This window comes from Phocoena sinus, chromosome 14 (assembly GCF_008692025.1).
Source record: "Phocoena sinus isolate mPhoSin1 chromosome 14, mPhoSin1.pri, whole genome shotgun sequence".
Lineage (NCBI taxonomy): Eukaryota > Metazoa > Chordata > Mammalia > Artiodactyla > Phocoenidae > Phocoena > Phocoena sinus.
Genome location: NC_045776.1, coordinates 83,075,737 through 83,101,466, shown reverse-complemented (window position 1 = coordinate 83,101,466; position 25,730 = coordinate 83,075,737). Strand labels below are relative to the sequence as shown.

General features: G+C 52.1%; 3 protein-coding genes and 1 long non-coding RNA gene across 20 annotated transcripts in view; 2 read left to right on the top strand and 2 right to left on the bottom strand.

Annotated features, from left to right (window-relative positions):
• The first annotated feature begins 569 nt into the window (after positions 1-569).
• On the top strand, positions 570-10,319 carry CDK2AP1 (cyclin dependent kinase 2 associated protein 1). Of its 2 annotated transcripts, XM_032603263.1 has the most exons (4): positions 582-921; positions 5,410-5,507; positions 7,037-7,163; positions 9,512-10,319. In XM_032603263.1, exons 1-4 carry the CDS (start codon positions 867-869, stop codon positions 9,577-9,579), a joined length of 348 nt encoding a protein of 115 aa, XP_032459154.1. In that variant the 5' UTR covers positions 582-866; the 3' UTR covers positions 9,580-10,319. The 2 variants fall into 2 exon arrangements, with proteins under 2 accessions (XP_032459155.1, XP_032459154.1); XM_032603264.1 differs by lacking the exons at positions 5,410-5,507; positions 7,037-7,163; positions 9,512-10,319 and adding an exon at positions 3,058-5,403 and having other exon boundaries at positions 570-921.
• LOC116739132 lies at positions 8,604-12,322 on the bottom strand. The gene is made up of 2 exons (XR_004345467.1): positions 10,847-12,322; positions 8,604-9,637 (listed from the first exon to the last, which is right to left on the bottom strand). It is a non-coding gene; the product is annotated as an uncharacterized LOC116739132 (long non-coding RNA).
• A 357-nt stretch (positions 12,323-12,679) lies between these two features.
• Positions 12,680-24,292, bottom strand: C14H12orf65 (chromosome 14 C12orf65 homolog). 4 transcript variants are annotated; one of them, XM_032602358.1, is made up of 4 exons: positions 24,159-24,215; positions 21,620-21,646; positions 14,606-14,913; positions 12,680-13,063 (listed from the first exon to the last, which is right to left on the bottom strand). In XM_032602358.1, the coding sequence occupies exons 3-4, from the start codon at positions 14,885-14,887 to the stop codon at positions 12,821-12,823; spliced, it is 525 nt and encodes a 174-aa protein (XP_032458249.1). In that variant the 5' UTR covers positions 14,888-14,913; positions 21,620-21,646; positions 24,159-24,215; the 3' UTR covers positions 12,680-12,820. The 4 variants fall into 4 exon arrangements, with proteins under 4 accessions (XP_032458249.1, XP_032458248.1, XP_032458250.1 ...); XM_032602357.1 differs by lacking the exon at positions 21,620-21,646 and having other exon boundaries at positions 24,159-24,292; XM_032602359.1 differs by lacking the exons at positions 21,620-21,646; positions 24,159-24,215 and adding an exon at positions 24,013-24,116.
• Positions 24,293-24,452: 160 nt separating this feature from the next.
• MPHOSPH9 (M-phase phosphoprotein 9) overlaps positions 24,453-25,730 on the top strand; it is a 54,788-nt gene continuing 53,510 nt past the window's right edge. For 6 of the 13 annotated variants that reach the window (XM_032602348.1, XM_032602349.1, XM_032602351.1 and 3 more), the window contains exons 1-2: positions 24,558-24,621; positions 25,425-25,552. The gene's annotated coding sequence lies outside the window, so the exon portion shown is untranslated. Of the gene's footprint in view, positions 25,568-25,730 lie in introns of all 13 variants that reach the window. The other 7 variants (XR_004345338.1, XM_032602341.1, XM_032602353.1 and 4 more) reach the window with 5 other exon arrangements.

The following is a 25,730-nucleotide window of genomic DNA, read 5'->3' as shown; positions in this document are numbered from 1 at the left end:
AGTGCCCGGCACGTAGTAGGCGCTTCTTAGATATTTGAATGAGTTAAGATGCAAAATTATGTAGATGTGAGGGTGTATTTCCCAGGGGAGGAGGCCTCTGGGTTTTGCCCAGTCTCAAAGGAGTTTAGGCCGCCAAGGGGTTAAAAACCACTTAATACCGAGAGGGACATGAAATTTACTTGAAATCAATGTCAAGAATTGGTTGTTCTTATTCTGGGGAGTAGCCAGACCTCGGCGTCTGGAATGATCTACGTGCTTAAAAATACCACTCGCCACCATTTTCTCCAGGTAATTTTCCATCCCTGCCCCCACAGTCAAGGGGAAAAAAAAGTAATTCTGCAATCCTACCTAGCTTACAAAAAAAAAAAAAAAAAAAATCGGTACAAGCACAAATCTCCAGGCGCCGCCAGCGCAGAAGAAGAAAGGGACCCACGAGGGCCTCGGGCGCCGCCGGGACCCCAGCCCCCGAAACTTTGCCAAGTTGCGGGCGCCGAGCGCGCCCGGAGGCGCGGGGCGCGGCCGCGGGCGGAGCCGCCCCCTGACGCCGGGCCGCGGCGCGCCGGGCCGCCCCCTCCCGGCCCGGGCCGGCCCCGCTGGCTCCGCTCAAAGTTTGCGGCCGCCCTTGCGCCCGCGCGCCCGCCCGATGTATGGGTGATATACTGCAGCGGGTGTCAGGGTGAGGGACGGCCATATTTGCCGGTGCGGCCCGAGCCGTCAACAACAAAAAGTGCGCGGGAGCTCGGCGGGCGCACGGACGGGCGCACGGACGCTAGGGCCGCCTCGCTGCCGCCCGGCCTCGCCGTCTTCGCCGCCGCCCTCGCGGGCCGGGCCCCGCTGCGCCCCGGCGCGCCCCGCCGCTCGGGGGGATGTCTTACAAACCGAACTTGACCGCGCACATGCCCGCCGCCTCCCTCAACGCCGGTGAGTGAGTGCGCCCCGCGGGCCGCGCGCGCCGCGCCCCAAGTGCCGCCAAGTTGGGGGTCCGCGCGCCCGGCCCCGGCTCCCGGGGGCCCGCGGCGGCCGGGGTCGGCGGGCACCGGGTCCCGGCCCGGGGCAGCGCGGCGGCCGCCGCCATGATTCCGGTGCCCGCCCTGCCAAAGTTCGCGGGTGCGCCCCGCGCCGGGCCTCGGGGCCGGGCCGGGGCCCGGGGCACGGGCGGCCGCCGCGGTCCCCCCCACGCCGGCGGCCGAGGGCTCCTGGGGAGCGCGGCGAGCGAGGGCGGGGGAGGCTTTCTCGGCTCCTTTTTCCTTGGCTTTTGGGCGGCTCGGCGAGGGCCCCTGCCGGCGGGAGTCGGGAGCGGCCGGGCCGCGCCGGGAGCGGGGCGCCGGGACCCCGGCGCGGGCCGCCCTTAGGGAGCTGGGGGCAGGTCCGGGCAGGGGGCCTGGGCGGCAGCGGTGCACGTGAGCAAGCCCGGACCACGCGCGGGCGGCGCTGCGGGGCGGCGAGCGTGCCAGGTGCAGCCGACCCCGAGGGAGCGGGGCCGCTGGGGTCACCGGCGGTGCAGTGGAGATCGTCGGTGGGCGCCCGCCCGGCCTGGCGCGTGGGACGGGGCGCTCAAAATGGGTCGCACGGGAGGTCCCTTCAGGCGTGCGCGGAGAGAAGTAGGAGGAGATCGGGGGCCTCGGAGAGCCTGGAGGCGGCGGCTGGGGGCGTCGTTTCAGCGGGGCCCCCGCATCTCGGAGCCCCCAAGTCTGGGTTTAGAAGGCCCCCTCCTTCGGAAGCCGGAGGGGCCGTCCTCTCCTTTCCCTGGGGCTGGAGCTGGGCGGTCCCAGGAAACTCCTGCAGAAGTTGTCAGGCAGCTTTAGGCTGTGCCTAGGGTCTTGCCCCAGGGACCGAGGGCGATAGGTGAAATTGTGGGTTCAGAGGGGACCGGCTTTGTCCCTTCACCAAGGTTCTTCTCCTTTAGACTCTTGATGGGAAACAAACTTCCAAAAAAGCGAGGCGCATGGAGGGGGCTTGGGAGGGAGGGGATTGGCCTTGCTGGTCAGAAATGCCACGCCAGCAGTTGGCCGAAAGTTTTGGGCCTTGTCTCCGAATGTTGACTCCAGAATTCCAAAAATTTGAAGAGGCCCCCAGGAAAGCAATATATGTATATGCATATGTGTGTATAGGTGTGTGTGTGTGTGTGTGTGTGTGTGTGTGTGTGTGTGTATTTAACTTCTTGGACCCAAATTTGGGGATTGGAAAGGGTTAAGATTCAGGGGGTGGAAGGACAGGGTGGGGGATAGCTGAGTTGGTCAGATGTGGGCGCTAAGCCCCAAGAGCCCCTGTTTTCTCCTCAGATGTTCTCACCTCTTCTGGGGTCTGCACACCTTACCAAGACGGGCTTTGTGGCCACAGTATTTCTCACTGCCTCCCTCATCCGACTCCGGGGTGGGATGGGTGGAGGGTCTTGCTGCCAGCCCGGACTGGCGGGAAGTCTCAGGCCGGCCCTGGTGCAGTTGAGGCCGGCGCCCTGAATGGGGCCCTTCGGGGATTGGGGTCACAGGGTGACAGAGGCACCCGCTGGGGACCCCGAAGCCCTCTGGGCTGGCTAGCACCTGTACACAGATTTTCTTCTTTCTCCTGCGGTGAACTCCAGGAGGACTGCTGAGGTCCCCAGGTCTCTGGTGTTTTGGTGGGGCCGCCCCCCTCCCCGTGGACCCCTTTAGAAAGGCCGGATCTCCCCGTGCCATTTGCATCCAAGATGGACTCTCGGCTGCCGCTCCTCCGGCTTCCTTGTCATCATCCCTCACACCCTCCAGCCCTGCCTCCTGCTCGAGAGTTGCCAAGCCTCGGCCTGGCCGGCGGTGGCAGTGGCGGAGTTAGACAAAGCCCCCGCCTCCCCGCCGGAGAGCCCCCCCAGGCGCCCCAAGTGGCGGGAAGGCCGCCAGCTCCCCAGGCCCCGGCGCTCTTTGTCTGGCTTGGGGGCGGGGAGCCGCGGCTGGCCCCAGGAGCTGCTGGCCTCTGCCAGTCCCTCCCTGGGCTCCGGGCCCTCCCTGGTCCCCCGCACACTACACGCATTGTCTGCGATGCTCCGTGACGGCTGTGCTCACGCCCGGTCTGGTTTTCTCCTAGGCCTCCGGCAGCCGGCCGCTGTGTCTGCAGGAAGGTGTGGGCATGAGTGGGACTCGGGGCCCTTCCGCCAGCTCTCTCCAGGGCCACAGACACCCCCCTCTGAACACCGAGTAAGGGACTGGCGCTGGCACACAGTCGGGGTCACCTACCACATCACCCAGGCCATGGGAAAGTCAAGCTCCGAGCTGTTGCCTGACTCCCATCCCCCAAGCCCCCAACCCATTCCTCCTCCTCCGCTCAGCCCCCCGGGACCTAACACCGGCACCCTGAAGGAGCAGCATCTAGGGCCTTGAGACATTCTGGTGGGAACCATCACCTCAAACAGATGGAGAAACTGAGGCCCAGAGAGGGAAGGGCCTTGTCTTAGGTCACACAGCCGCGTATGGCGCAGCTGGACTGGCTCCTAGTCCAAGCCCTTGGCTGTGGGAGAGAAGATGGGTCGGGGAGGCAAGAAATACAGACTTGCAGCGAGAGGAGGGCAGGAGGTGGTGCAGAGAATGAACCAGAGGTGTCCAGCTCACCTCCTGCCAGGGAGCTGGAATCTTCTAGATGGCTTGAAGTGCCGAGCGGTGCAGTAGACACCCCCTCCCCCCCCACACACACAGTCTTGCGGCCTTTCGGAGAGGCGTGGTAAGTTGTGGTGGGCGGGACTTGAACCCTGGCCTGGGGCAGCAAAGCCTGAGCTGCCCAGACTGCACTCACCGCCCACATCAGAAGGTCAGGAAGTTGAGGCTTGGCGGATGTGGCGAGGGGAGCTGGGGGTCACCCGCCCTGCCACACTCCTGTGCTCTGGTCACTGCACACCCGCAGCTGCTTCAGACGGAGGTGTGATTCTGCAGCACAGGTGTTTCAGCGACCCCACTGTAGAGGCGTGGTGGTGAGGCTCGGAGGAGCGCAGTGCGGTGCCCAGTCCCAGCTTAGACGTGGCAGGATTCACGTTTCCTGACTGGGCATCCCGTGGTTGAGCATAAATCTGGGTCCCAGTGGAGAAACCCAGGCAGGCCTGAGACCGAGGGAGACACGTCAGGTACCAAGCTGTCTGCGGCTCCCGGACAGAGGGACAGGTGCGGTGTGTTAGTCTCTTCTGTGCTGTGTGGCTTGGGGCAGTGCCCGCCCTCTCTGGTCTGTGTTTCTGTCTCTGCAGTGAGGGGCTCCAGGGCCCCTTCCAGCTCCAGCAGCCTGAGCTCCTGAACTTCCTTCCTCCCCTGCCCCCTCCCCTTGCCCACACCAGATGAGCAGCTGGTTGGTTTGGCCGGCCTGGCACCAGCTGTCCATCCCCGGGGGCCAAGTCTGCAGAGCCCGCCGTGTGCGTGAGAGAGAGACAGTTTGGCTCCGGGGAAGGCAGGCAGAGGGGAAGCTGCTCCCTGGCCGGGCGTGGAGGCATGCGGGCAGCTGCTGAGGAGGGCTAGGTAGATTCTCCATGGTTACCGCTGTTCGTAATTCTGCAGGACATCCTTTACTTGCTAATGACCACTCGGACGCCATTATGGGTCTGCATGCTTCCAGCTACTGAGCTGGAGCTGGAAAATTCCCTGCTGAGGGCCTCCCCACCCCCCATGCAGGAGACTCCATTCTGAGCCGGGCCCTGGCCCCCCGTGGTCCCTCTGCTGAGGGACAGTGTCTCCCAGTGTTACAGTCCGTAAGTGGGGTCTTACGCCTCCCCCATGGGGATGAAGCCAGCTGGGCATAGATTCAGACTGCCGAGAGTCTTGTTCCCTCTTTGGGGAGGGGCGACAGGAGCTCAGAGAGGTTGAGCGGCTTGTCCAAGGACACACAGACAGGCTGTGATGTGCTTCAGATTTCTGACTTTGTGTCCAGTACCCCAGTCCCCAGCCAGGGTTGGGTCTCAACAACCTCCAGATCTTCCCCTGTCTTCCTCACCATATACTCCAGCAGAGGTTTGGGCACACAGGAAGTCTCAGCCCAGGTGTGGACCAGCCTTAGTAGCAGATGGGCTCTTGTGGCAGCCATGTGTCTCTAGGATATCAACCTCTGGGGAGCAGGACCCAGGAAAAGGGGACTTGCAAGGGTTAGGCTGAGAATAGCAGCAGCTTTTGTCTTTGCTACCAGTTTTGACTGCATGTATGGGAAGGATTTCTGTGATTGATTAGCAATGTCTGCTGTGGTGGTGGGCGTGAAGAGCAGTGGTCTGTTAGCTACATTTTACCATCAGTCATCTACGCGGAGTATCAGCCGTGGCCAAACTAGAGGACAGGAATAGGGTTCTGTATCCTCAGAGACAAAAGACCACTGTTGATGGCATGAGTTCTGGGCAGGGAGACTCATAGTCCTTACCTCGGATACAGTTAGCCAAGGCTACTTGATTACTGACTCCTGTCTCCTCCCCTGTAGCTGGGAGTGTCCACCCGCCCTCCACCAGTATGGCGACGTCATCACAGTACCGCCAGCTGCTGAGTGACTACGGGCCGCCATCTCTAGGCTACACCCAGGTATGGCAGCGGGGGTGGGATGTGCTGTGGGAGGGGCCCTAGGGGCGGCCTGGGCCAGAGGGGAAGCGGTGAAAGGAGTAGAAATGATGGAGCTGTCATCTGAGCTTCCTCAACCCAGGGCTCAAGGTATCAGAATGGAGAAGTGGCAGGGGGTTTCACGGGGGACACCGAGTGACAGGAAGGGGTGGGAGAGCCCAAAGAAGGCTGGAAGCCCCGAGAGCCACAGTTCCCGATGGGGCCACCACCCCACGTGTGTCCCTGGTGGGCCTCCTTGTGCCTGGTCCCTGGGGAAGTGAGGTCTGGCCTTGACTCTGGATCTGAGCTTGGACAGAGGAGGGGGGCCCTGCTCCCACTCACTCCCCACAAGGTCATGGGCCCTGCAGGGAGGACGGGCCCATATCCTAGTGGAGTCCAGATGCGTTGCACCGAGAGCTGCTGGCCCCTCAGTTTTACACCTGGTTTACACCTGGTTCCACCAGTTACGGGACTGTGGACCACCCCTGCCCCAACCTCGCGCAGACTTGCTTTCCCCACTGGGTTGGTGGGCCCTCAGGGGAGGTGGCCGCTGGCCGCCAGGGAGGGGACCCGGGCCACTAGCTGGGAGATTCCCGTGGCTGCCACTCGCGTTCCGAGGTTGCCACGGAGGCCGGCCCCACGGATGAGGCGGCGGCTGGGAGCCGTGCCCCGCCAGGCGGTCCTGCCCCCGGAGGGGAGGCGGGCACGGGCGAGGACCCCCTGAAGAGGTGGCGGCAGGAGGCTGCTGCCGAGCTGGATGAGGAGAGGAGGAAGGACCAGGAGGCCAGGAGGCGGAGGCGGCAGAGGAGCGGGGAGCAGGCGAGGGCCTGGAGGGAGGTGGCCGCCCTGTTGCAGCTGTGGGGGGGGGGGGGCGGGGGAGGGGGGGCCAGGGAGGCCCGGCTGAGGCCCACAGGCCGACGGGACCCAGCCTCCCTGCTCCGGGTGTTTGCTCGGGCTGTTTGTGGGGTTCTGGAGAGAAAGGTTTCTGTGTGGTGGGCCCTGCCTGCCGGGGAGGATGGATGAATTTAAATACATTCTGGGCTCTGTCTGGGTGGTCCCTGGCAGTTTTTGTGGTCCTGCTGACCCCACATGTGGCCTCCATCTCTTCCGCCCACTCTGGACCCTCAGCACGCCCCTTCCCCCCCATCACTTGCCCGCCCATCGGCTCCTTCAAGGAGATTCTCAGTGAACACTTTCCTATCAACAAGCCCGTCTTTTTTTTTTCATTTGAGATGATAAAAGGGCTTTCTGCAGACTGCTGGGTGGTTGCCTTGAGTGTGCGGGGACAGTAGAGAGGGCCGGCTCCCTGCTCTGTGCTTGTCGCCCAGGTGGGCCGTGCCTGGCTGCAGCTGCCCTGGAGTCTGGGCCAGGCCACCCTCCCTCCACCACCTGCCCCCGGCTCGGGCCTCTCCCCAGCCCTGCCCTTGTGGAGCTGGCATGCTGTGGGGTCCTGACCACGGCATTGGGGTCAGGTTGGGTTCAATCCTCCTGAACCCTTTTCTTTCTGATTCTAGGGAACTGGGAACAGCCAGGTGCCCCAGAGCAAATACGCTGAGCTGTTGGCCATCATCGAAGAGCTGGGGAAAGAGATCAGACCCACCTACGCGGGCAGCAAGAGCGCGATGGAGAGACTAAAACGAGGTAAATCGTGGGCCCGGGAATCCCATGACAGGTGACGCCTCGCTGCTGGTGGACCCCACGGCACTAGCCTAGTAACTGTCTTGAAAGATTTTCTGGGGAAAACGGAGGGTGGCAGACAGAAGAGTCCCCCGCGGCACAGGGGCTCCCGCTTTGTTACAGAATTGGCTGTGGAGGTGTCAGGCTGGGTGAGCAGGTCTGTGGGATGTACATCTGATGGAAGGGGCTTGGCGGCCAGTTGTCAGATGCAGCGTCTAAGAAGGGAATCCCCAGGACTCCCCTGGTGGTCCAGTGGTTAGGACTCCACGCTTCCACTGCAGTGGCCTTGGGTTCGATCCCTGGTCAGGGAACTAAGATCCTGCAAGCTTCATGGTGTGGGCAAAAAAAAAAAGTCTTTGTACCCAGATCCTGCAGCTCTGCCTCACGCCCGCTCTGCTCCTGTTGGCCGACACTGGTCCTAGGAGCCCTGGGCGGCCCAATAAGGTAGGCTCCCAACTTGGGTGAGGCCAGTGACATGAGGCCAAGGGGGCCTGCGTTGCCCTCTGCTGTCCTCCTTGGAGCGGGGCCCGGGGGGGGGCGTGTGGTCAGTCCCAGTCTGGGGCGGGGGAGTGAGAATGCTTTGAAGTTCTTTCCTGATTGAAGAGGGAGGAAGGGCGGGAGGATGGTGCCACAGGAAGAAAGTGACTCACGTGAAGAGGTGACTGGCCAGCTGACTTCAGAAGGCAGAGAAATAGGTTGTTTTTGCTGCTTCATGAAGTGAAAGCCGCGTGGAGAGGAGAAAAGGATTTCTATTTTAGAAGGTGGCAGTTCAGAGCACGGTGGCTTATGTGTGAATTTAATTTTAGGAGTTTTTTTTTTTTTAAGGTTAGAGAAGCAAATTTGGAGAAAATCGAGAGGGAAATGTTCTGTGGCTATAAATCTGGGGCGTGACAGGGGGGCTGCAGTTGAGGCCACAGCTCCAGTGATGGCAAGGCCGGCTGAGGACAGGCTCTCACCCAGAGCAGTGGGCCGGTTCATGACACCTTTGTGAAGAGACTGACCGACTGCAGAGCTGGATTGGGGAATAACAGGCACAGGTGTGGGGAGGGGGGCTGGCAGTTAGAGGCTGGAACGGAAGAGGGCTCGGGGGAGAGAAGGAGCTTAACCCCCAATCCAGCCCTGGGGGTCAGGTGGGCATTGCTTTGCCCACAGTGCTGGTAACGGGAGTGCCGATTACCTGATTGCAAATGTCTGGGAAGATGCTGGACCCCGCAGTCTCTCTGACAGGCGACCTGCAGCCTCCCAACAAAGCTGGCAGTTCAGGTCAACACATGGATACACCTGGTGACTGCTTCAGGGCACATCCTGGGTGAGCAGCTGGCCCCACAGTCACCCCGACCAGTAAGGTGGCCAAGTTTACATCATAGCAAGTAAGAAGGGCACAAGGGAGTCAAGCGCCAAGAATGTTTTTTGCGTTTTTTAATGGTGAAAAAAATAAGATTTTGTGACATGTGAAAATTATGTGAAATTCAGACCTCAGTGTTGTTAAGTAAAGACTTGTGGGAACATGGCCACACCTATTGCTTATTAATGTCTGAGGCTGCTGTCACAGTACAATGGTGGAGTGGAGTAGCTGTGACAGTGGCTACACAGCCCTTTCCAGAAAGTCTTCGGAAGCTCTGGGGGGTAAGGGTGGGGACACCTGAGTGACTTGGGGTGTCATTCCCAGTGCCCTCTGGGGGGTCAGCTCTTAGAAGGAGTAGCTTCTTGGTGTCTATTAAAATGAAATCAATATTTCATGAAGTTCAGTAAAACCAAAAAAAGAAAAAACCCCACAAAACCCAAACAAGCAATAGATAACTCCCAAACTATAGAGATAAAAGATGAGGGGAGAATAATAGTGCAGAAGATGGCACCCGTCCCCTGGGGGGAAGGACAAAGCGGTGGACCAAGGTGGCCTGAGTGAGCACTCGTCTCGCACCCGAATCAGCCAGGCTGCCTGACATTGTCAAGCCCTTTCTAGAATTTAGGAAAAATAATGGTTTGAAGGTGTGGAATCTCCAAAGCGGGTCCCTGCTTAAAGAACTTGGGTGGGGACACACTTCCTCCTGTCATCTGGATGGTAACATGGTTCAAATAGAGAGTCATGTCATAAAAAGAGAGCTTGCTGGCTGTCACCTTGAGCATGGGAAGAAACTTTTAGGGAGACGTGAAGAGGGGTTTTGGCTTTGAGGGGTGGGATGGGGTTTGGGGTGTTGGATGCAGGTCCCGAGTTCCTCCAGTCCGAGGGTTTCGCAGTTGGTTTGGAAGGACCCTCCTCCTCTTCTGGAATGGGTGCTGCTGGCTGACGTCCACCTCTGCTTCTCTTCCAGGCATCATTCACGCTCGAGGGTTGGTGCGGGAGTGCTTGGCTGAAACGGAACGGAATGCCAGGTCCTAGCTGCCCTGTGAGCCTGGACGGTTTTCCATCTTCGGAGAGAAGTTACAGTTCATTTCCCCTGTTCAGATGAAACTTTTGTTTTCAAAATGGTAACAGTTTGGTTTCTCCTCCCCCTGCCCCTCCCATGGTTCACTGGGCTCCGAATCTATAGTCTGTAAGATCGAGGAAAGATTTTGCAGTTGATTGGGAGTTACATTTTAAATAGTTAGGAACTACCCAGGTGTTTGTTGTTTTTTTTTAAAGCATTGATTCAAAAGATGCACGTAAAAATTACCTATCTTACAGCAAACTAGTTTGCCTCCAAGATACCACTGTCTCGCTTTCCTCTTTTGAATACATTTATGTTACCCGGATTGTTCTTTGATCCTTTTCATAAGCTGATACAACTTGAAGGGATTTTTTTGTAGTGCGGACTTGACAGCACACTTAACTAGTAGCTGGTCCCCTTGTTTCCCATACACTATAGATTCTGCTTAACGTAAATTCATTTTTGCTTAAGCATTTGCATGACTATTAGTGCTCTGAAGTCGATTTTTAAAATGCACAAGTTATATACATACAGAAGAGCAACCTCCCAAACCAGACCCAACAAGGATCCCCGAAATTTTTCCTGAGACTGTATGTAGATTTCAGTTCTGCCTTTCCTGTAAGTTGATCCAAACATCTGGAAGAAAATGGAACTGTTTGCATCTTTGTATTTATTACTCGATGTAATAAAGCTTATTTTCATTAACAGCTTGTATTAAGATGTGGGTTCCGCAAATTCTTGGTGGTATTTTAAAGAACGGCTCCTCAGCGAGAGTGGGGAGAGACCTGTCAAAGGGCATTTTCCCACCTGGTCCAGAAACATTTTGCGTGACAATATCAGTAGTAGCACAACAGGCCAGGGACAGGATGTGTCGGTTAAGTCAGAAGGCAGGGATCAGGTGAAGCTGCGTCACGGATGCATCTTAACTGCAGCAGACGTTAAGTGTGTGCCAGGAAGGAGAACAAGAGTAGAGGCGATGTTACTGATTTCGCCCTTTCTGTGCTCCCCCAAGTTAGGCCACTCTGTTTTTAGGAACTTAACCTGTGAGCATTTAAACTCAAGCTAGCTACTTCATCCTGTTCTCACTGGAGGAACTACCTGCTCTGGTGCTGGGAAGACTGGGTTGCCTCGGACATGTTGAGAATTCACGGGGCGGTCCCCAACATCCCTTCCAAAGGGACCTTGAGGTCGTCCTTACTACATTCCTTAGGCACTGATCCCGATGTAATGAGGACTTACCGTGGTGAGGGGTAGACTAAGACAGAAGGAGGGACCTGGTCAGTTTCACAGGTGTAAGGCCAGGTCCCAGCCATGACAGCTCTAAAGGCCGGAGGAACGGGTACCACTAGGCAGTCGGCTTGTCTGCATCTCCTTCGTGGACATGACAGGAAATTCAAAAAGGTTCAAGAAGCGGGGAGACAGAAGTTAAAGCTTCTGTCCCTCTTGTCTGAAGCTCCCCAAATTCCCTTCCGCTATTATGGTCTTCTGTGTACCATTCCAGATGCTTCACTTGGCTCCCTTCTAAAAGGAGGTTGGACCTGGGAAGGGCCCCGCACACTGCGACCAGAGGTCGAGAGCCTTGCGTAGAGCTAAACTTCCGAACCAGGCTACTCCGAGGTGGGAAGACCTTCCCTGGCTTCTTCACAGGGAACTTTATTTGGGTGCATGCAGTCTGGTCTTCACGGATGAGGCCGACCCTGGGTCTGACAGTGGCCTTCTCACCTCATGGTTTGTTTCCCTACTAGTTTTATGCATAAACTTCCGGATGTGTGCTAACAAACCATGCCTGAAAACCCCCAAACAGTTTGTAAGATCAGATCCAGCTTGAAGGATGGTATCAACCAAATTCACAAACCCAAGTTTCTGAAACCTCATCTTTTATAAACCTACTACTTGTAAATCAGCATACAGAGAATGACATGTGTATTTCCACATCAGAGAGGTTACTTGTCAACATATAGTCTATTAAGCTAACGGGGAAGATGGGCAAGTAACTTACTAACTTGTAAATCTTTCGCCATCTTGTTTTCTTTTGTTCTCTTAATGACATCTATATATCACTGAGCAATGACCTTCCAGCAGATGACAAGGAGGCACTAAATGCTATTGTTTGACTCAATTCTATAGTTTTCCATAAAAAGTCCATTATTTACATTAATGCTTTTTTTCAGAAAATATTTTCATTGAGGAATTCCCTGGCGGTCGTGGTTAGGACCCTGCGCTCTCACTGCCGGGGCCCAGGTTCAATCCCTGGTCGGGGAACTAAGTTCTCACAAGCCTCATGGTGCAGATACAGATACAGTCACACAAATGTATAGCTTAAAAGGTGACATACTTCTAACTACCGTCCAGGTCAAGAAACAGAACTCTTGTCAGCCGCCCAGAAGCCCCTCCAAGCCCCGCGTCACAATGACAGCCTTTCCTCCCCCAAAAAGTGCCCTTCTCCTTCTACAGTAATGACTTCCTCGTGTTTCTTCTTACAGTTTTATTCTCAAAGTATGCACTGCTATTCACTACAGTTTGTCTGCTGTTTAGAAACTCTGCTGTCTCTGGAGCCCGTCACAGCTGCGCTGGTGGTGGAGCTCACGCCATCCCTGGAGGCATCCGGCAGGTTCTTTTTTAAAAAATTATTTAGGGCTTCCCTGGTGGCGCAGTGGTTGAGAGTCTGCCTGCCGATGCGGGGTACACGGGTTCGTGCCCCGGTCCGGGAAGATCCCACATGCCGCGAAGCAGCTGGGCCCGTGAGCCGTGGCTGCTGAGCTTGCGCGCCCGGAGCCTGTGCTCCGCAACAGGAGAGGCCACAACAGTGAGAGGCCCACGTACCACAAAAAAAAAAAAAAAAAAAAAAAAAAAAAAAAAAAAAAAAAAAAAATAAAAAAAAAAATTATTTATATTTGGCTGCGTTGGGTCGTTGCTGCGCGTGGGCTTTCTCTAGTTGTGGCGAGCGGAGGCTACTCTTTGTTGCAGTGCGCGGGCTTCTCATTGCAGTGGCTTCTCATTGCGGAGCACAGGCTCTAGTAGTTGTGGCACGCGGGCTCAGTAGTTGTGGCTCGCGGGCTCTAGAGCGCAGGCTCAGTAGTTGTGGTGCACGGGCTTAGCTGCTCCGTGGCATGTGGGATCCTCCCCGACCAGGGCTCGAACCCATGTCCCCTACATCGGCAGGCGGATTCTTAACCACTGCGCCACCAGCGAAGTCCCATCCAGCAGGTTCTTTCAGTCAGAATCTGCAGTCCTTTCTCTGGGCACATTTTTACTTGATTCCCATTGTTCTTTCAGGAGTTTCTTTTTCTCTAAGGTCTCCTTTGCTCTTTTTTTCCTTTCTTGCTTTCTCTTCTCTGCCTCTCGTTTTTCTTTGTAAACAGGACTGTTTTCACCGTTGTAGAAAACATCCACTTTCTCTTGCAGGATTCTCCGAGCTAGCTTTCTGTTTTGATCGACGGATCTAGTCTGGTGGCACTGTAAGAGATAATATTTCATAATGTGAAAGCCAGTGTGTTCTGGGCAGGACCTCAGGAATCATTAAATTCAACCTAGTCCCTTTATAGAGGGGTCAGGCCCGCAGAAGGAAAGCCACTTGTCAGGAGTCCCAGTAGGTCAGTGACAGGACAAAGGCCATACCCTTTCCTGCCTCTGCCTGGCCCCCGCCCAGTCCTACACCCCAGCTGTATTATGTGGCTTTCACTGTAACTATTCCAATATTAGGAGTGTTGTTTTGTTTAGAAGTAACAGTAGCCTTCAAATAAAGTTCCCAAATACTTTTGAAAACATCAACCAGTATGTCTAAGCAAGCCCTTTGTGTGCCCCATTTATACATGTAAACTTCTCTCTGAAGGAGGAAAATAGCCTCTTTATTATTCGTCAGCCATAATATTCATTACATAATATCTCCGTTATCACTGGTGAGTGCCTTGCAAAGCAATTTGATAAAAGAAATCCTGTGAAATTAGGATGAAAGAATAGTACCAAAAGCAAATTCGGAGTAAGCTATATAAAATAGGTTTCAGAATTTTATTTGTTGCTCACGAATGTCACTTTTTTCAAGGAGGAAAAGAAAAATGATTGAGATCTTCACTAATACGCTCTTGGCTCAAAAACGTGGCAGCGACGAACAGCTGTTAGGAACAGACTCTGGGTTGGGTCTGGGCTGACCCTCCTGCAGGTGCAGGAGCCTCCCTGTGCCTCAGATTCCACATCATGAGTGTAGGCTTGTGACGAAGTGGCTCAGAACAGGGCCGGCCGCAAGCTCACGTGATATGTAAGTACTTGCGAAAGGTACCGCTGGTGTGCGAAAGCCCGCCTCTGCTCTCTCTGCTGTGCCTCAAGGCTTGTGCCGCCTTCAGGGCCCTGGGGATACGGAATGGACTGGCAGTTCCACAGAGGTGGTGGGCCGCTACCAAACCAGGAGACAGGAGAAAAGCACTGCACCATTTCCTAGAGGTTCAGAATGTATTGACAGCTGGCGATATTTTGATCGGAGGTTGGTTTTTTATATTCAGAAGAAAGACTCTTACAGGCAGCTGTACCTGGCATTTTTCCTCTGAGGGCTGAAATTGGGTTGCCAACGTTACCTCACTCAGTCCTTCTCCAGAAGGGTAGGTGTCACTGACATTTACCAAAGAGGGGACGGAGGGACATGGAAAATGCGACCATCTGAGCGATCAGCCAGGAGGCTAAGGGCTGAGCCCACTGGCGGACAGCCTGGGCCTGCGTGCTGCTTGGGGGCTGGAGCCCATGGCAGTGCCGCAGAGCTTTCTGCAGCCACCCTGCAGCCCAGTGGCTCGACCAGAACCGTGGCCTGCAAGTTCAAGGACAGCAGCAGTAAGAGCGCAACTGCAAAGGATCCTGGAAGGAGGCTCCTGACGCTGTGCAGAGGTTCGGCCTGGGAGAAACGCTCGGGACCGGCCACGAGACCTGCAGTCCCTCTACTGCCGGGGTCATGGTGAGAACAAGTTTTCACTCAGGAGAAACCAGGGGACCCCCAAGGCCTCCTTCCTCTACCTTGACCACAATGCCTGAGGGGATGTGCCTGAGCACCACGCAGTTGCTTGTTTTGTTGGTTGCCTGGCCCCCTGGCCCGTGTCCTTTTACAAACTGCTCTTCAAGTTCACTCTCATCCAGGGAGAGCAGAGCAGGGTGGTCCTTCTTGCCTGCCGCCTGGACTGGAGTGACCGTTGTTCCAGGGGATAAGAGTTCCAGCTTCGCGCAGAGCCGGAGTCCCCAGGGCACCATGCACACTCTGCTCAGTGGGGCGGGAAAGCGGAACAGACCCGAGGTGCTCATAGGGCGTGGCTCTGCCTGCTCAGGACCTGAATAAGACAGAAAAGACAGCCCTTCAGCCTTGTTTGCGCTCAAGATGACACCGCGGGTTCTAAAATCACCTTTTATGAACCAGTTCAAACGATGACCACCCATCTGGCAGGCAGGGGATTTAGGAAATTAGTGCAGACAGGATACTCAGCAACACACACCTCTCTCTGGCCCTGCTTTGTCTACCGTGCTCTCAGCAGTACATGCCTTGTCAACTGATAAATATTTTCTTATAACAGACCAAAAAATGTCTTCAAAGCACCCAGAAGTGTTGTTTTCTCAGGAAGGGGAGGCTTTGAGTATAAAATTCAAAAGAACAGGGCTGTAACTTGATAAGGAAATATTACATAGTACATCACACAAGAATTAGGATCTGAGTCAAGGGACATTATTTAAGTGTGTGAGAATCTGAAATCAAAATGGAAAGACGACAGAACGTGATAGTCTATTTTATAGCTTAAGCTTAAACAGTCTGACACAGTAAATATCACTATCAATCAATGTCATGATTGTTGTTTTTTCATGTTTCCAGTTTCATGGATTTGAATAGGAACATCTGTTCCCTCAGAAGCCTGCCAATCACATGATCCAACCGGTACTCATCCTTAGAACCACCAAGTCAACTGATTTTTATTAAGGTGCCTGTTACTTTCCGAGTATGAGGTGAGGTACAGGGAGTGACGTGAGGTACAGGGAGTGACGTGAGGTCAAAGAGGGCAAGACACTATCTTCCTGGAGCTCACAGTCTAGTCGGAGAAGATATTCAATCAAGAAGAAAGCGAGAGGTGCTGAACAAGAGATTTCAATAACTACTCGAGAGTAGCCTAAGGCTGAAATGTCTTAGTTGACGAATAGTATAGAGAATAATAGCCATGAGGGTATGGTGAATCACAGGCCTTTGCTTTTTTTCGAGGGGAGGAGGGCAGAGGATCTGAAAGGTATCACCTCTTTTCAGAGATCTACATATTCCCCATGTGAATGGGGTCGGGGCGGGGGAGTCACAACCTTCGCCCATTTTCTCATCTGGAAAATGGGAGGAATAAGCCCTCTCCACGAAACCCAACCAGGCTTAGAGTAAAGTCAGAGAAAACAGTGTTCTGGAAAGGGCTTTGCTGATACCTCTGAAGGCATGAGACTGGTTTTTAGCAAGATCCCTGTCACCAGGACTTTCCTGGTGGCACAGTGGTTGGGAATTCGCCTGCCAATGCAGGGGACATGGGTTCGAGCCCTGGTCCAGGAAGATCCCAGATGCCGCGGAGCAACTAAGCCTGTGCTCTAGAGCCCATGAGCCACAACTACTGAAGCCTGCGCGCCTAGAGCTCGTGCTCCACAAGAGAAGCCACCGCAATGAGAAGCCCACGCACTGCAATGAAGAGTAGCCTCCGCTCACCACAACTAGAGAAAGCCTGTGCACAGCAACGAAGACCCAACACAGCCAAAAATGAATTAAAAAAAAAAAAAAAAAAACCCTGTCACCCAGGCAGATTTGGGGAACTACAAATGTGCCACTCGCATAATACTTCTTGATCAAGGATTATGTAGGCACTAAAAACAGATATATTGCTCTTTTTTTTTTTTTTTTTTTTTTTTTTTAAAGGTCAGGTCTTTATTTATTTTTGGCTGCATTGGGTCTTCGTTGCTGCGTGTGGGGGCTACTCTTCATTTCAGTGCGTGGGCTTCTCATTGTGGTGGCTTCTCTTTCTGCGGAGCATGGGCTCTAGGCGCGCAGGCTTCAGTAGCCGTGGCACGCGGGTTCTAGAGTGCAGGCTCAGCAGTTTTGGCGCACGGGCCTAGCTGCTCCGCGGCATGTGGGATCTTCCCAGACCAGGGCTCGAACCCGTGTCCCCTGCACTGGCAGGCGGATTCTTAATCACTGCGCCACCAGGGAAGTCCTATTGCTCTTTTTAACAAGTGCTTCCTGTGAGGCTCTAAACAGCTTCCTTTACCACTTGAAACCTTGTAAATTCTAGCTCATGGCAACTGGTCTCTAACACAGGTAGGAACTGGAGTTTACCGAAGGCAACTTCCTCAGCCAAAAGTAACGTACCATCCACCAAATTATTTCACTAGGTTTCTCTCGGCTCATTTACCTTTCACCCACCAGCAGTTCTGACGGCTAACATCCACTGGGCCCAACACTGATCGCTAGATAAGCTTAATGCAGAAACATGCTAGCAGGCATTGCTTCCTTGTAAATATGTGCATTTTGCTATTTGAAATCCAAGTGCCTTTCTCAGTTACCAGTACAGATGACACTGGTCATTTTTAGAATGAATACAGTATTCTCCATCTCTCTCTCTCTACTATTTCTATGGAAAATAAATATAATGAAATATACTCTTCAAGCTTTAGGCCATGCTAGTTTTCAATCCTATGACTGACACATCTTCTTTGTGAAAAGCACGATATTCAGCATGTTCTGAGCAGGTCCTGTCAGTCCCGGTGGATGATAATTAAGGTGGTGTCGGTTCGTAATGTGCTCTGTGGCTACCAAGGGAGATATTTTGAAACAGAGTATGCCAGTGAAAGTGGTGCTTTGAAAACTGCTTCTGTTTACTGTGTGTGAAATATGTCAGAAGTATCCTCAGGAAAAGATAAGGATAAACCCAGGCACATTCTCTGGAATCTCTACAACGAAGAATCCACTCCCCTATAATGATTAAATGAATGAGACTAAGTTGATGTCCAAAATTTCCCTCCCCTTATTTCTGCTTTCAGTCCACAGAACAGAATTCCTTTGTGTATCAGACAGCGTCTGGTCCCTGGATTAGGTTCCTGGAACAGGAGGCCAGTACCTCTCTTGGGGCTTCTACTCCGTTAGTAAATCCGACCAGGCAGGATGCTACTGGAATACAATGCAGCGACAAAGAAAGGAAGCAGGTCTGAGACAGGGTGAAACTCCCAGACAAAGGGCGGAGAGGACAGCGCTTTTCTCAGCTGCTTTGTCACCAGCCCACTGTGTTTCAAATCTACCTTTCTGTCCTAGTTCAGAGCTGACACACACAGGAAGGTCTCCCACCCAACTGGAGTTCGAGAAGGTCCCCAGTGTTCAGTTACTGGCTGCTTTGTTTAACAGCTAATTCCAACAGCCAATAGGACGATTCCAAATACTTTTAGTATCTCCTGGAGCTCTGGCTCTACTCCAGTGGTGGCTAAAAATGACAAACACACCCATGGTTCCACTTCCCCAAAGCCCAGAGAAGAATACGGATTGGATTTCAGTTTTTGTGACACCCACAGAGCAACCCAAAGTCTTCGGGGAACAATAAAAGCAGCTCAAATTAGAGCTCATCGTGACATTAAAAATGGTCACAAGCGGTGTGCGTAAGGGGAAACCAGCGGTCACGACAGCGCGCCCTTGTTCCCTCCCATGAGTGCGAGCGTCGGCCCGGCCGGCTCTCCACCCCAACTCCCCTCGGCTCTGCTCTTCCTTGGAGGGTGGCGTCTGCACTAAACAGCTGGCTGCAATTTAGGTTAAAGCCACGCTCTCTCTCACTTGGTCAAGTTAAGAGGTAACAGGGCTGACGCCTTTAAAACAGGCAATGTTAATTTGTTCAATGAATATTTTCCACATCTACTATGTGCCATGCATGGGCCTCGATGGGTCCAATGAGCCTGTAGCATAAAAGAGAAATTAAGACATCTGTAAGTAAGATAACATGCCAGAGCGTGGAATGGATGACACACCATAGAGCAGTGGTTCTCAGACTTCACTGTGCTCCCAAGTCACCAGAAGGCTGGTTATTGGGACTTGGAAGCTGCATCCTATTAGGCACCTTTCTTCCTGACTGGATCCAGCTGGTACACAGTTCCTCCTCTGGCTTCCACAGTCAGCCCAAACCAAGACTGACACCTAGCTCATGGGTGGCATGCTCAGCTCTGGAATGTGGCCTGTGACCAGAGCAAACAATCACATATTTAAACAAGATGCAGTGAGCTGAGGCTTGTTTCACCAACAGCTGAAATGCTCTGGAGAGCGGTAAGGGGATGCTACTGCCTTTGTGTCTCTGAGACAGAGAGAGGATATCTGAATCTGGAAGACACAGGATTTCAACTCTGGACCCACCTCTGGATACCATTTGCCTAAAATTCACTGTTTAAGTATTTTTTAGAAAGGCAGAGTACTAGTGTCTCTTAGCCACAACTTTCATGGTGTACCAGCCTTGCAGAAATGTCACCTAAACTAACCGAAAGAACAGATGTGGCGATGCGCTGGAATGGGGTGCTTTAGGAAAAAAGACCGTTAAAGCTCTTGCGGCTCCAACTTTGATGCACAAATTCCCTAGGGATCCTGTTAAACAGGCTACGGCTCGTCAGGGCTGGGGTGGGGCCTGAGACTCCACATTTCTAACCAGCCCCCAGGTGAGGTGGTTGCTGCCTGCAGTCCTGGCCCTTAAGATCGTCTGACTGCTGGATGAAGGCCCCACGATCATGATGGCAACGCTGGAGATGGAGAAGGTGTAAAGGAGAGAACAGGCGGGAGAGGAAGAGAAGACAAATGAATATCGAATTGAACGAAAAGAACAGGTGAAATGGTCACAAGGGGATTGAGAAGCTGAGTCATCTGAAAAAAGAACATCAAAAACGTTGCTTCTATTGCATTATTATTTTTTTAAAGCTGCCTTTTTCTAAGTCTTTATTGAATTTGTTACAATACTGCTTGTTTTATGTTTTATTTTTTTAGCGGGAGGCATGTGGGATCTTAGCTCCCTGACCTGGGATTGAACCCGCATCCCCTGCATTGGAAGGTGAAGTCTCAATCACTGGACCGCAAGGAAGTCCCCTGCATTAATGTTATAGAACAGCACTGTCCAACAGAAGTATAGGGCAAGCCACATGTGAAATTCTAAATTTTCTTATAGTCACATTAAAAACAGTAAAAAGCAACTGATGAATTTCAATATACTTTATTTAATCCAATATATCCCAAATATTACTTCAACATATAATCAATATAAAAAATTATTTAGATTTTTTTATATGAGATCTGCAAAATCTGAAGTGTGGCCACGCTTACAGCACATGTCAGTCTGGACTAGCCACATGTGCTCGCGGCTACTGTAGTGGATAAGGTCGCTCTAGAATCTTGCTATCAGAGTGTGGTCCACAGAGCAGCAGCCACAGCACCCCCTGGGAGCTTGTCAGGAATGAAGAATCTCAGGACCTTCTAAATGAGAACCTGTGTGTTTTTTTTCTTTTTTTTGGCTGTGCCGCACAGCTTGCTGGATCTCAGTTCCCCAACCAGGGATCGAACCCAGGCCCACAGCAGTGAAAGCGCAGAGGCCTAACCACTGGACCGCCAGGGAAGTCCCAGAGAACCTGTGTTTTAATAAGATCCTCAAGTGATTCAGAGGCACATTGAAGTTTGAGAAGCAAAGGACACAGGAATTAGCAAGTTCTTCCAACTGCTAGGACAGACACTTTTAAGAGCTATTGTTTCTTACGTTTATAATGTTTAAAAAGTTGAGACCAGAATTCAGGAGTGCTGAGTACCTGCTTAGTCATGGTCTTGCTTCCCCCTCCCGAATAAGGAGATAAGATAGGTCTCAAAAACAATGACCTAATCGATGGTGAAGGACCAAACACAGTGAGCTTTAAAAAGACAAAGCGGCCAGCTGATGGCCCCAGAAGCTAAGCGAGAGGGTGGTTTTCTGTGAAATGCTTAACGATAATCTCTGTCTCAGAAGTGGGTGCTGGTGCTCCCTGCCGAATGGGAGTAAAGATAACGCAGCCTTTCTCTCCTTTTCACATCTAGCTCATCCTCCTGTTCTGGCTGCCTGAAATCCTTATGAGGGCTGAACACCTCCCCAAACAGAAACCCTGGGAACTTTGGCTCAGGCTTGAAATAGACCCTGTCATTTCCTAGGCTGGGGGCTCTACACTCAAGATAGAGCACCTTTCAGCCACAGTAAGTGTTCCCAGAGAATTATTTCTCAAATAAGAAAATGACAATGGACTGAGCAGGAAAGGACAACAGAGCTGCTATCCTTGATTTGGGAGGACAAGAGGAAAAGGAAACTACTCTGAGTTTGGTCCAAATTTAATAGGCTTACTGCTGCACAGCTCAAGAGACACTAAAGAAGTAGATAAAAAGAAAAGCTTTCAATTCATACAACACCAACATCCCGTTCAGTTTTTTTTTCACAGAAAACTTCAAATCCACAATCACACCTGTCCTATTTGGGTGCACCACTGCCATTTTCTTCTATTTATGGCACCTAACAGGAACTTTATACTTTATCAACTACACTATTAAAATAGGACAAACACATTAAAAAAGCAGCAATAACTACACTCCACATTTTCCTCTAAAAGTCTCAAAGACTGTTACCATTAATGACGCTTCGTATTTGTTTAGGACTTAGGTTTTCAAAGCACGTTCAAATATGTTATCGTAGTGAATATTTCATACAAATAAAGAAAAGAAGGGATGTGTACTATGTGGAATATTTCAGGAAGGCTTATTTTGCAAGAACATTAGGTAGTCCATTTTTTTAAACTAAATTTATCCTTCCTGCTGCTTGTTTCTTTACCTTTCATAACATCTCCAGATTTGTTCTTCCCCCAGCTGCTAAGAAAGCGTTAGCTCATTTTCCTCAACGGTCTCTTCTTGACTCCCCCTCTCACTTTTTTGTCCCTGAAAGGCCATACTGCTTTGTAGTCAGCGTGACCTGCGTCAATGCCTTGCCTCCACGATTTACTCACTGTGCAACTCTGGCCACGTTTCCACATCTGTAAAACAGAGGTAATACCACCGAGGGAGAGAAAAAAATCGTACACGTCACCACAAACGTAAGGTGCTTAGGATCCCTACATTACAAAGCTCAGGAACCTGTGGCTAACACTCCACAAGCCCACGCTGCAAACAGATTATTTCATGGACTTTTGTTTTCGAAGCTCAGTGAAAAGGTATCTAGAAAATGACCTGCAGAGAATTTTACTTGGCATGGTCCAATTTAAGAAATACTTGGAAACCATGAAATTACCGAAGATATGCTGTTTGGTGAGGTCATAATTGTGGTCTATGAAATCAGGTGCCAAAGAGAGAATTATGATGCCAAGAATATAGTGTGACTTCCCAGAAGGTTCAAATTGAAAGGTAAAAACTACCTTCATCACAGCAAGTCCTGGTTTAAACATAGAGATCTTTAGTAATTATCTGATATAGTAAAAAAAATCATGAAGGACAGAAAAGATGAAAAAAGTCACGTTTAAATGTACACCTGATTATTCCTTTTCATCTTCAATGGTTAAACTATAAAGTTTTAGAGTTCCTCATTTTTGCTGTGGAGGACATCCCTCCTCCAACCCCCGCCAATGACAAGCTGTTTTGTATATAAAAATAAATGACACAGAGTAACACCCTGGTTAACAAACATTAAATGCCTCAAGCCATTAGCGGCCACTACTACTGAACAGCCTAATCTTATCCCAATCAGAATGAAAGATCTCCACTCAAAAGCTCATTGTGACAAAAGAGGAATACTTGAGCAATACAAAGATGTTATAATAAAATCATATAGTTTTTTTTGATACCGAGCTCCATGAGCTGTTTGTATATTTTGGAGATTAATCCTTTGTCTGTTGTTTCATTTGCAAATATTTTCTCCCATTCTGAGGGTTGTCTTTTTGTCTTATTTATGGTTTCCTTTGCTGTGCACCCTTATAAGGGCATAAAATGGTGGTGTTAGCTTGTATACAAGTAATGCAAAATCTCCAGTATGGGGGCGGGGGTTAAATTAAGATGAAGAGTTCCTACACTTAATATATACTTGAATTTCTGACACCTTCTACTTCTGTTTTCTATATTCAGAAATAATTTCTATGGACTTTAAAAACCTCCTCTCTGTTTTTATAAAGCTTCTCTCTAGACCAGTTAGTCAAAAGCAGTTTCCATTCTGAATTTGTAAAAATTAAGACGCTACCAAAGAGCTTAACCTAAATTAAGAAGTAAGGTGTGAATAACCTTACTAGAATATTTTGTATCAGTTGGTTAACAAGATAACTCAGTTAATTAGAATACTAGCTTCTGAACATGTTGGCTTATTAAAACAATAGATTTTTTTTTGAAAGTTACCTAAAGATGACACTGCCAAAAACAAAAACACACTCAAACTAAACAAAGTCCATCAGATTTTGTAGCAGAAAGCAATGATCTCCTGCCTCTTGCATGGTTGGGAACTAATCTCCGGTACTCGGTTTTGGGGTTAACATTTTTCTTGCAAGGAAACACACCTCCCTTTGCCTGGAGCCATCTCAGGAATCCACTTTCCCATCCTAGTGTGAGGATCTCAAGTAACAGATTTTGCAACCAACTGAAATTAGTGGTAAAACGGCTTTTTGTTTTCTGTTTTTGGGTGGACTTGAAAGAAACATGGTTGCTGAAAACAGCCGTGTGCTTAAAAATGATTTGATTTTGGTTGGGTTTTAACACAAGCACAATACTGATGGGTGGATTAACGCAATTGGGAGGAGGGTTCGATTTACTTAAGCTTGAACTCTCCCATAGATGGATGGGGTTTTGGAGAGACTGAATTTCTACTGTTGAGACAAAATTGTCAGGTGTTCTTAGGAGGCTCAGATCAGATGGAATGCCTCTTGGCAGATTTGTTTTTCCAAGGGCAAATAACATCTGCTCCGTCCTGGCTTCTCCGGCACACCTAAGGACAAGGCTGGCGAAGTCCCTTTATCGTGGGCTTCGGACACTCAGAGGAAAATCTAAGAGCTCGAAGTACCTTAAAGGGTAAGAACCTTTCGTCTGAGAAAGGCGAACTGACCAGTGCGTGTGAGATGGCCTGGGGGCCCACGGAAAGGGTTTTCTCTGGTCCTTCGAAAGGCTGGGCAAGAGGAAAACACCCACGATGCCTATAACAGGCCCAGCTGCATGCTAACAGCTCCCTAAGGCTCCGCCGAGCAAGTCAACGAGCATCGTTCCATTTGTCCTCGGGCCTCGGTGGAACTGTTTTCTCCACAAGGGTGGGTTCTCCTTGCCCGCCTCTCCAAGTCCTTGAAGAGCCCCAGTCACGACCCCCACCAGCCTAGGGTAAACCCATTCCAGGGTAAACTTAGCTCGGGTGTCCGGGCCGGCTTCACCTCACCGCCAGCGGGGCCTCAGGTCAATGGGCTGCGCGACTCAGGGTCGCAAACGGGGAAATTCACGGGTCCCAGCTCCCAGTCCTCTCTCCAGAGCCTCTAACAATCGTGGGCAACCGTGTGGGTGTCGGGCTTCTCCGCAGACACTTACCTGACCTCAGGACTGAGCTCCCGCCCCCAACGTTCTGGGTGAACCGGAATGGCCGCAGGAGCGGGAACGCAAACGCACTCCCGCGCCTGCGCACGCGCCGTACTCCTGCCGCAGGCCCCCCTCACAAACCCGAGCCCCCGTCTTACTAACTGCGCATGCGGGAAGCTGAGGCTTCTTTCCCGCGTAGCTGCCGTGGGTTCCCAGAGAGCCAATCAGACGAGAGGACTTGACTGCAGCCCCGCCCCCCGCCCCCCAGCTTCCGCGGGCGTCGCACCTCCCTCTTTGGTGAGAGCTGGGGGCGGGACGGGGGAAGTGGACGGGCGCGCCGCGGCTCGGCCGTCTCTGCCCCCTTCCGATCATCCAATCGCAACCAAGACGCCGGGCGCGCGCACGCTCCCTCGAGTTTAACGGTCGCGAGAGGCGCTCGCCCGACACTGACATCGGCAGTGTGAACGGCGGCCAGGTAAGCGGCCGCCAGCCTGCGGGGAGCTGCCGGCCTGCGGGGAGCTGCCGGTCGCGGGAAGCAGGGGACGCGACTCGAAGACACCAAGTTAGCGGCCCCCTGAGTGTGCTGATGTGTTAGGGCGGGGAAAAGACAACACTCCCTCGACGCAACCTCAGCGGAGCGCGCGGCCGTGTGGGGGATTTGCTCGCGGCAGTGCACCTTTTCTAGACTCTGCCCTTGAGTGACACCCGCGCGGCCCAATCGCTGAGCGCCTCTTCCCGAGGGGCGGGGGGCTTGAGGGATTTCTGTCTCTATTTTTTTTTTGACCAGCTTCCTGGGCTTACTTTGAGAATCACGATTGTAGTTGTTGGACCGGTGGTTTTAACTACAGCCTCCCTGCTGCCTACAATTTAGGCAACTGCGTGGGTTCTTCTCGCCTTCATACTTTAACCCGAGAGCCGCCGCCAGCAGCTGCGGTCTGGCTGTGAGCGCGAGAACGTCAGGATCTGGCCTCAAAACCTGAAATCATGCCTTCTTTCCCCCTCTTAGGCTCCCACCAAAGCAAAACGCCTGGTTAACTTTTATATTCTCAGCAGACCCCCATCAGTCGTTCCTCTACCCCCTAACTCCCTTTTTCTGCTAGGAGCTGGGGCCATCAAAAGCGTCATATTTTGTTGATGGGAGATATAAAAGTCTCTGTTCTTATACGCATTCTCCATCAGGTTCTTAAAATTTTGCATTGTATATCTTTTTTTTTTAAATTTTAATTCATCCCCCACTCTCCCACCCATTCCTCCCCACTCTCACGCTCTGCTGGGAAGCATCATCGCATTTCAAGATCCATCTGGATCTACTGCATCCGGATTAACTCAACGGGGGAAATTATAGATGGGGTTGCAGGCCGATCCGCGTCCCTGGAGAGCTTGAGTTTTCCTGCTGGAAGAGCAAGGTGATTTGAATCCAGGTATTTTCGTTGCCAGATGGAAGGTGCAGCCCCTGACTTTTTCAATACCCCATTTGTCGTTGGTGATGGGCTGAGTCACTGGGGAGAAATCCGTTTAGCTAGGTCCGGTTACCCTTGGCCTTCACACCTGTCCCTGAAGGAAATGGTTCCTTTGTGAGCTGAT

Coding starts and splice junctions, on each gene's coding strand:
- C14H12orf65 (XM_032602356.1), bottom strand. Junction 13,064..14,605: donor CCTCAGGCATTGTGGTCAAG/GTAGAGGAAGGA, acceptor TATCTCTTACAG/TGCCACCAGACTAGATCCGT.
- CDK2AP1 (XM_032603263.1), top strand. CDS start 867: ATGTCTTACAAACCGAACTTGACCGCGCACATGCCCGCCGCCTCCCTC. Junction 922..5,409: donor CGCCGCCTCCCTCAACGCCG/GTGAGTGAGTGC, acceptor CCTCCCCTGTAG/CTGGGAGTGTCCACCCGCCC. Junction 7,164..9,511: donor GATGGAGAGACTAAAACGAG/GTAAATCGTGGG, acceptor CTTCTCTTCCAG/GCATCATTCACGCTCGAGGG.